The 10,182-nt window shown below is 45.9% G+C and overlaps 1 protein-coding gene across 2 annotated transcripts; it reads right to left on the bottom strand.

The window, feature by feature from the left end:
* Positions 1-1,484: 1,484 nt before the first annotated feature.
* On the bottom strand, positions 1,485-10,182 carry MANBAL (mannosidase beta like). 2 transcript variants are annotated; one of them, XR_015222673.1, is made up of 4 exons: positions 10,153-10,182; positions 6,298-6,495; positions 3,409-3,751; positions 1,485-1,644 (listed from the first exon to the last, which is right to left on the bottom strand). XR_015222673.1 is itself a non-coding variant. In XM_086622902.1 (3 exons), exons 2-3 carry the CDS (start codon positions 6,445-6,447, stop codon positions 3,644-3,646), a joined length of 258 nt encoding a protein of 85 aa, XP_086479028.1. In that variant the 5' UTR covers positions 6,448-6,495; positions 10,153-10,182; the 3' UTR covers positions 1,485-3,643. The 2 variants fall into 2 exon arrangements, 1 of the variants encoding a protein (XP_086479028.1); XM_086622902.1 differs by having other exon boundaries at positions 1,485-3,751.

The following is a 10,182-nucleotide window of genomic DNA, read 5'->3' as shown; positions in this document are numbered from 1 at the left end:
GGCTGGGAAATAATCTTAGCTTATTGACTCGACAAGAGGGCTGCTCTGCAAGCATCAGTCCTCTTCCAAGATGGCCTCGGGCTCTTCAGTTCCTGTCAGTAGGGAACCTCACCAGAATCTCGCTGAAGCAGAGAAATGTGTGTGTATGAGAATGAAAGTAAATTAGGTCTGAACAAGATTAAAAGGGATTTAATTGAACTATGTGAACTGGAACTCCAGTCACGAGCTACTTATTAGCCTGTCTCAAGGGACTGTGCTGCTTGCACAAGGATGCATTGTGAGCGTGGGACAGCTCAAAGGGACGGCGATGGCCACAGCTCTCGAGATGGCCAGAGAGGCAGAGCTGCTTGAACGTGATCAAAAACAAAGCAAGGAATTCTCAACTCCCAGCCATGTTTCTTCAGAGCTAAGGCTTGGCCTGTTGAGGGAAAGGAACTCTGTGACCTGTATTAGCAGAGGAAGCCCAGCTCTCAGCCCCACTCCTGGGCTTGGGGTGGCAGAGCAAGGTGCTGTTCACCGAGGTGCTACCTACTGGCTGGTATCTGGAGACAGACCTTTGAAAATGTCCCCTTCAATAAAATTGACTTAATGAGGTCTTCAGCTCCCTTTGGGATGTTAATTACAAAACAGCCTGGAGAAAAGTGCTTGGGAATTAAAGGAGTCACCACACTAGTCCTCCTCTCGTTTTGGTTTTCTGGTGAGGGAACCAACAGACGCCAGAGCTTGGCTACCACGCTGGTCTTACCGCAGCCAGGAAGAGCCACCAGACAGCTCCATGCTCCAGCCATGTAAACCTGAGCTACAATCACACACCAAGGGGCTACTGAAAATCCTTATTACCAGTCTACTGAACCCCCATCTAATCCTCTGCTTGTATTATTAACAAATGATGCCTTTATTATTGCTGCCTTCATGGGGGCTCTCGGAGCCAAAATCTCTCACGAGAGGCAAATCAATTTAGTCATCGCACCATTTCCTCCTTCCTTCCAGGAAGGTGAAGCTGTACTGGGACATAGTTGGCTACTTCCAAGTCAAACACAGACACAGATGCACACACGCCTGACAGTATTAACTAACCAATTTCTCACAGATTAAAGGATCTGAAAGGCTTTCCCGTAATGGATCACTTTTATGAATAGGTTATTTATGTCCTTCTGTTTCTATAGTCTGAGAATTCTGGCAGCTTTCACAATGAATGCATGGAAAGAGGCAAGCACAACCTTAAGAAGAGATTTATTTTTAAACAAAGAAATTCTGATTGTATTTATTACACATTTCAAGAGAAACTAAAATACATGGGATACTGTTAATCTCTAAAAAACATACTGTAAGTTCAGCTAACAGGAGCATTCAAATAGGTATAAAGCTGTTAGGAACAGACTGAGAAATTTATCTTAATCCTTCTTCTCCCCAATAAAAACAAACCCCAATATCCACGATTTCTACTTAGCAATAAGTAAGCCAGCCTGCAAATAGCTAGATGTAGATGTTCATGTAGTAGCCTGCTATTTCAGGTAACAACCCCACAGTGCTCATGGCTAACCGGTTCTTAGTTGCAGAAGTGCTTCTATATTTCGGGTAACATGTGCTGCTCTTTCAATAGTTGCAATTCCATTCAAGCATTAAGCTCTCCCTTTAGGTAACCTGCAGAAAGCCAGAGTTGTTAGGTAAAACCACCACCATCCCCATTTATTAAAATGGAAGAAGTGATCTGCAGTACCTATCCAGGACAGTAGCAATGTTCTTCTTTCCCCTGCAGCCCACAGACAGGAACACAGGTCTGTAATGGAAACTCATAGCACAATATTGTTCTTTGTTATTTTCGTGGGAAACTTCTGTAATGTTTCTTTGTATGGAGAACTCAAAGCAACTTTAGAGTGCTTGTGTCTCCCATGCTTTGTTCTGTCCTCCTAGTACTGCCTTTATGTAGCTCGAAAAAAGAGAAGAAAAAGAAAATGCTGAATTTAAAGCAGAACTCTAAGCTGGATTTTAAGCAGTGAAACTTGGTGTCAGCATTCTGATTAGGAGAAGCAGAGAGGCTGGAGCAAGGAAGCAGTGAGAGGTTAGAATCAAACTGGTACTGAGACCCATCTGTCTCACTCACCGAAAGCAAAAGCAAGCAGAGAACGTGGCCGTTCTCAATACTGATGGTTCCTGTGAAAGTGCTGTTCAACTCCTGTTAGAACACGCAGCACAACACTGCTACCGTGTCCGGGCTCACAAGGCGTTTGTGAGTTGAGGATGGGAGTCTGCGTATGCAAAAAGGATGGCAGACTTGCAGCCCTGCCAGAGAGAACCCTTTCCTTCAAAGCCGCTCTGAACTCTGGGTGCGCCTAAAAGAGCAGGTTCTCCTCCCATTGACTCATTCGTGATCAAACAAACCAAGATGTGAGCTGGCATCAGGAAACTCGAGCTGCCCTACCGAGACTGTGGCTACGTCACCACCTATCTCTTTCCAGTCCTGTCTAGCCATATTTAAATCTAATGCTAGATTGTCCCTGGGCCTGGAGAGCCAGAGGCTGAAGGAACAGAGCATATATGTCTCTTGCCAGGCAGTCATGCTACCCAGCCAGCCTGCCACCCCTTGGATCTTCAAACACCACATCTCGTCAGGCTGAGATCGTATTTAACTTCAGGAAGAATTTAGCAGGAGGCGATGCTGCAGACTGTAGCAGGTAAGGCTGGGAGGGAGTTTGCAAATGCCATGAACCTCAGCTGTGCTGAAATGGAGCACATGGTTAGGACTCAGCTACCTCAGAGGAGGGTTTATCAACGGCACAGCGAGGCAGTGCTGCTTCACACACAGCCAACGCAGCACTCCGAGACTCCCGCCGCAGAGCAGCTTTCCTCCAACACACAGTACCTGGTGTTCCCAAGTTTCCAAGAACACCCCGTTAGCACATGCATTAAACTCCGCACCTTCCAGAATCAAATTGTTCCCCGATCCTTGTAGTCATTCCAGTCCCCTCCACAGCCTCAATTCCCTGAAACATACCTGCTTTCAAGGGTGGGAATAGAAAGGAAAAGTGCCTGGGTGGGGAATGAGAAAGAGGTAGCGACGCTGGGGAAAGGAAAGCTTTCATCTACAGCAGTCTGGAATCTGATGAGTTATTACCTAAAGAATTAAAGAATATGACAAAGACATTATTATTAAGCCATAAAATGCAGCTATGTATTTCAGACTAGATGACAACAGAGATGAATACAACGCTGTGTAGTGTGGTATCCTTGATCCATTTGATCCCTCTGCCTTCAAAAAATGCAACACAAACTGGTAACCAAAGCAGCAAACCCATGCTCCACCTTCCACAGGGACTTCACTACAAATCCTAGCCAGCATGGAGGAGCTAGGACAACAGCCCTCTCTACCCATCAGAAATGACAGAAGTAACTTTAACGGTGACTGACACATTAATTATATCAAACGAAGTCCTGGATATGTGAAGTCTTCTTTGCTTGTAAGAAATCTATGGCAGAACCCTGCCCCTTCCACTCTTAAAAGTTTCTTCTCCCTTGTCCCCGAAAGGTAAAGCATGGCATTGCCAGAAAACCATTTAATTTAGTTAGTTGCCTTTGATGTCATCTCTGAAGAAGCATGATTAGAGCTGATCATGTTGTCTTTTGAGGCTCGTCGGTCACGGCTTTATCGTTTCTTTTTGGTTTCCTTCTTGGGTTTCTTGCTTATCTGTGGAGCAGTTGCCTTTGGCTTCTTCACTGTCTCTGAATTCTTAGGCTCAAAAGTGTCCGAGTCCTACAAGAATCAATTAAGAAACAGTCAGTAACTTTTTTTTAAACAATTTGCTGACAGCTCACTTTGGGAATCTGAGTATAAGCCAAAGGAAGTAAATGCGGGGTATCTCTGTTGGAACACATCTATATCAAATCGAGTCCACATTTAATGAGACTTGAGCAGCACCATCTCTGCTTCTTCCTCATGTGTTTTTTGATGAGTGTAAGTTTATGCACAGAAACAGCTTGTTTCCAGAGAAGCCGTTAAAAGCTTAAGTGTCTAAAACAGGCTTTGGAGAAGAAAAACAAAATCAACTTTAAAGGCAAGGAAAAAAATCAACACCAAATGAAAACTATGCAAATTAGGAAAAGGAGAAGACACCATATAATCACCAGTGTGCATGGAAACATTCAGCAGGTATGTCTGCCAAATGTTAATCATTATCATGTGCCAGACAAAAAATACTCCCCAAAACAGCAGTAAGAATGTAAAGTTCAGAGTCTCTAAACGAAGTCCACAATCCAGGGAGGGAATTGCAAGCAAAGCTTTCTTCACCTGGACTAACAAGGAATGCTTAGATATCCTGCTTGTTTCCTTCGGGGGAAGATGACAGATAATATTTCAGCCATGGGAAATAAAGTCTAGTTATCTTGTGAAAACACAAGGGAACAGCGCCAGTCTCATCCGAGAAAGCGCACACATGCAGATTGCCTCCTTTCATTAAATGCATTTGGGTATAAATATTGCTTTAGCATCTTGGTTTCTATCAGTCAGAGCGTGCCAACTGGAAAAGGACACGCAAAAATGGCTGAGCAAGACATGCTAGTTTCAAGCTTCCAAGACAGCGCTCCAGATAATGGAGGGGGAGGTGAGCATCTGACAGCATCCTTTTAATCAAGGAGCTTGGTTCAAACGTCTCTCAAGTTACTGGGCCATTACAGTTCACATCTGCGTGGCTTTCCAAGGAAAGAGACTTGGCTGGCTTTCCAAAGGCTGTAATCGGCACATGGGGAGCTGGCAGGCTCTGGAGAAATGGAGCAACATGCAGTTATTACTCAGGGATGCAGCGTGCTGCTGCTGTAAAGTGAACACTGCTGCCTTCTAATGTTCAAACCAAGGTAGACTTCAAAGCCTGAAGCCTCCAAGACGAAGAGGCTCCTCAATATCCTATCACGACTCAAGCACCATTCCCAAGATCTGGAGGGGTAGCCTCTGGTGTTTACAGTCTTGTAAATTAGTCATATGGACAATAAACCAAGAGGACAGTATTTGTATGGAGAAAATAAAAACTAGAGCATGCAAACATCAAAGCATGCTTGCAGACTTAAACAGTAACACCTCCTTGAGCTTTATTGTTTTAATTGGGGGCCTGGTCTTCAGTTTCCCACTTCAAACTAAAGCTCTCCCTCTTTTCAGCTTTCCAGAATCAGACTACTCAGTATTTCTCAAAAATTTATTAGGAGAAGCCATGAACTCTGACAGACGGGCACTGGTGGCTGCAGAATCATGGTGTGAGACATGCAATGCCACTGCATCGTGACCGGCGGCCGCCTGCTTCATCTCCGTGCTGGGAGCTGCAGCTCCTGTGGCAGGACCAGCAGGAGAGAGCATGCACCCATGCCAGGGCAGTGCCACTAGCCCAGTACATCAACGGAACTTCACATGCATCAACCGTAAAGGCAAAAGACTTGGGCCGTGAACTGTATCCTTCACACTCTGCCTCGCCCTCAGGCATTCCCTTCCCCAGACAGGCTGAAAATTTCCATGCTTCCTCTGCGCAAGAGGGAGCAAACACGGCAATAAACTGAAAACAAAACTTCCCATGCTGAGTTGTTACTGAAAATACTACACATTTAGACAAAATCTGTTTCAAACCACCAAACTTGCAGCCTGGTCACCAACACTGGAATATCTGTCCCCAGCACCACAGGTGGTACCAAGCACATGGAGCTCTTCTATCAGAAAAGCCAGGCAGATTCAGGTCATCCCGCTGTGGCCCAGTCTAGAGGAATCTGTAGCTCACCTCAACCTTTCGCTTTAACCTTCTCCTGTACTAACTGCATCAAAGCACCCTCCACTTGCCGGCACAGCACTGAGTGTCAGGACTGAAAATTGCCTTCCTCACGTTAGAACATACTAGAAATTTCACCTGTATCTTGTTTTCAAAAATCGCAAACAAACTAGAACCCAAAGTCGTTTCCTGCAAGGCAGGTCCTGCAAAGGGGATGTCCTGCCTGGCAACTGATAAAGCAAATCGGCAGTAGGATGACAATAAGGGGTGAGCAGGTACATTTAGCACACCTTGCCAGTGCTTCAGGTCACTTTTTTCACTGATATTCACAGAGACTCTGGCTCAGGTATTTGTTCCTGACTTTCTAATGTGGGGGTAAATCACAGGACAAAAGCTGGAAGTGGGAAAGCTAGAAGGAAGGAAAGAGAATGAACAATGAAACTGTCACCAAGTCGAGGGGCACACCACTGTGTCTCCATTAGCAACTCAAAGTCCCCTCCCATCCTATTTTCTCTGACTATGCCCATCTATATCGATATTAAAGAGCACTGCTTACTGTCTTATGGGACTTTGAAACTGGCAGGATTATGGCTAGCACACAGATAAGCTGGAAAATGGCTCCAAAGAAGAGTCCATAGCGTAGCACATTCTCCATGAACGTGGGCTCAGGGATTTCAGGTGGGGAGAAATCCAACTCAGCAGCCATCGTGAGTGCACTCTTCTTCTCCTCTAAGGCTCTCAAGAAGACTGGTTACTACAAGGGGGGAAAAAAAGAGCAATTATTTGTATTATGCTTTCTGGTATTCACTTTCCATTTTCAAAAAATGACAGACTAGCTCATGCAGGTTTTTAAGGCACCTTTCATCTACAGACCCAATAACAAAGAGGGAAATGAAACCTGCATTTTATTTAGATGCTTGTCTTTTACCACCTGCTTAAGAAAACAGACCTCGAACGCTAGTATTAGTCCATTTGCAGGACAAACAAAATACGAACAACATTCATGAAACAACAAGGGAGAAGCTTAGCAAGCAAGAATATGCTTCTCCCTGAGGTCGATCATGTATGCAAGGTGACTCTTATTCATTTCTACTTACACTGTATGTGGTCACAGCCCTGTTGTTTTAGATGGTGCACAAAACCAACTACTACTTAAATAAACCACATGGAAGGTGGATGTACTGAAGACAGAGCAATGAATTATGTGTTAAAGTTAAGCATGGCTGTAGTTGTTGGCTACACTAAGCCCTATATACCTTGCGGTGGTCACACAGGTAGTTCGTGACAGAGTTAAATATTGATCTCCTGAGTCCCAAGCTAATTTCTCAGCCACGAGACCACCCCTTCTTCCTGCCTTTATCTTTTGCTAATGGAGTTGTCAATTAATTCTATGAATGACTAATGGCTTTCTACAATAACGGAGAACTCTCCTGCCACAATTGCTGGAGTATGCCACAGAAAGTCCCAAAAGGGAAATTCAATTAGTTTGAGATGCCATCAGAACTCACTTGTGATTACTGTCTTATTAATCTTCCCTGACCTGCATGATCCTGCTGTGTACTTACTGAACCAGCACTACCTATTGATACTTACAACTCTCTGTATTACTAAAGCTTGGGTGTGAGATTGTGCTGCATGCACATTTCTGTTGAGTCGTAGTAATCTGCCTCCTAGAAATTATCTCCAAAGCAGGCTCCGTATTTCTCAGGCTAGGAGGAGATTTCTACAATCTGCAGATGTGATCTGGTTCAGAAAGATGGTAAACTTGGAGTATAATTTGAGTAAAGTTATAGTCAATAAATTTGAGAACGAATCAACAACTCAATACTGTTGCATAAGAGGCAAATGTTATTTGGGGACATACTAAAAAGAGTGCTATATGAATTACAAGAAATAAATATTTTGTTTTAATTCAGCTGAAGTATGAGATCTTATTTTGAATTTTAGAAGACAGGAAAAAAAATCCCAACTGCATAGACCACCAGCCACTGGAATACAGAGAGTATGGAATGCCTGTTACTGGTGATTCAGAAGAGCAGATCAGATAAACATTCGCTGGGGATGGGGTGTGACCATGTTTAATCCTGCCTTTGAATCAGGAGATAAGAATAGGCAACCTCTCACAGTCCCTTCCAGGTCTGTACTCCAGTGTAAGAAAATTTTTCAAATTCTGATTAAAATTCAATAAACAAGGGCTGCATGGGACCTGTACATGAAGCCAGAATACATGCTGGGCCACTCAGGCTCAGCAAGTCCCAACACAGACCAGAAGCTGCACCGGACACACAGCAGTGTCAACAAAGCAAGCATAAATGTGGCTCACCTCTAACTGCTTTTAACTTTTAAAACACCCTCTCCCCCTAGTCTATTAAGGCAGCAGTTCCTAAGCAAGAAACAGAATCACGGAAAACTTCACCCTTAAAGAGCATGCTATCTGGACTTTATTTATTGGGATATCTTTTGAAAACGTTATTCTTGCCCACTCCCTTCCTCAAACAGAGCAGGAAAGGATGTTGCTTCATTCCTAACCCCGAGTTTTCTCAGGACAAACTCCCACTGATAATCCTGATTCATACACCTGAAACACAACACACAAAAATAAACCAGAAAAGGAAACCGATACAATGAAAACAAAAAATCCTTGTCCTCATCTTCCCCTTTTTTTATTTCACCTCCCTTGAGAGTATTAGTAATTTTCTATCAAATCCCAGGTGACATTACCAGCATCAAGAGCTCTCACGCAGTCTGGTAGCAGCTGCCACTAACATTTTAAGCACTATCCCATGAAATATGCTCAGAGAAGACCTGACATCATGCTCCAACTAGTCATAGCAGAGCATCCTTGCTTGCACAGTAGCCACAGCAGACAACCCAAGTGTGGACCATTAGTCTTCCTGCTACCAGTGGAGCTAAACAAATATCAGCAAAATTCTTGTTTTAAAAAAAATTCTGTGGCTCACAAAAGGCTGAAAGTGCACATGCACGGAGGTTAAACCTTACACAAACGATCAGGCTGAAGCTGAACGCTGGGGAACCAGGGCTCAGTGTCGGGCACCGCTGCCTTCTGCCCTGAAGGCAAAACTTGCCAAGTGAGTTTTCTCACCCAGAGCATGACCTCCTTCACTGTGCCTTGCAGCTAATCCAACAGGCCCCTGGATGATAATGGAGTCTTCCTGCCTGTTCCCGCGAAGCTAACAGTTTCACCGTCTCCTCCTTTGCTAACATCTCTTCTTTTCCACAAGTATCAGCCACCTTTTTCCTCACACCGCCTCACCTATTAACATGGCTACACTTAAAGTAATTGCTCTTACACTGCATTTAAAGATCAGTACTCCTATTTCAGACCCTGAGAGGACGCTTCCCCCTCACCCCTCCAGCTTACTCAGTTGGTCTAACAGCAGCTACCACCTCTCCCCACAAGCCTGGCCATCTCACTGGACCATAACAGCAGAAATAGGTCACAAATAGTTGCACTGCACTACAGGAATTGATATTGACTATCTGTTGTATTCAGTCCTGCCTCTGCTAGGGTTTTACAGCAAGCTAGCTGCCCCCACACAAAAGGACCTGGTCCTGTAGCAGAGCCAGAGCTGTGCCACAGAACCTGCGAGGGGCTACTCAGGGCTGCAGGCTCAGTGACACCACTAGAGGACAATCTGGCTGCCCCTCTGGGTGCAGGATCCGTCTCTGTGACAAATACCCACGTTTTCAGAACCAGGGCCACAAACCAGCCACCTCAACAGAGCGAGGACAGACTCAAACTTCTCTTTTTGTCCTGTGTTTCCCAGCTGGCTTCTTCAAGACCTTGCACTATATAATTAGTGTAGGACAAAGCCAGAGGAGCACTTTAAGTAATATACATCGGCTTCCTCTTGGGGTGCAAATAAAGAGCAACATTATCAGTGCAGAACATGAAAGCTTCCTTCGGAGGATGAGGCAAAAAAAGCTGGGACTGGATTTCTGAAACGACCTAGCAGATGTTGGGACAGAGACTGGCCAACTCCTGTTGGCCTCAGCGGGATTTGCGTGTGCTCAGCCCCGCTGAAAACACGGCCGTTCGTGAGGCCGGGAGCCGTCTGCAGGCCGAGGGACCCGCCGCCGAGCAGCCGGGCCTTCAGCCGCGCCCCGGGGGCTGCAAGGAGAAGCAGCTGTGCAGCCCCGGAGCTGGGGACACCCGGGTTTCCTCCTCCCTTCTCGGGGGAACAGCTCCGCGCTGCAGCGGCAGCAGCCGGCCGCCCCGGGGCTCCGCCGCACCCGAGGCTGTCCCACCGCTTCCCGGCGGGCCGGGCCGATGCCGAAGCCACCGCTCCACCTTTCCCAAGGGAGACCCCTCCCAGCGGACCCCCGCGCCGCTCCAGACCGCTCCTGCGGCAGCCCCCGACCACCCCTCGCAACCGCCCGGCCCGCTCACCGCCCCTCTCCGCCCGGCCTCACCGCCCCG

Source organism: Tauraco erythrolophus, chromosome 18, assembly GCF_009769465.1.
Source record: "Tauraco erythrolophus isolate bTauEry1 chromosome 18, bTauEry1.pri, whole genome shotgun sequence".
NCBI classification, from domain to species: domain Eukaryota; kingdom Metazoa; phylum Chordata; class Aves; order Musophagiformes; family Musophagidae; genus Tauraco; species Tauraco erythrolophus.
Note: the sequence above shows the minus strand (reverse complement) of the source record. Positions and strands in the feature narration are given on the sequence as shown.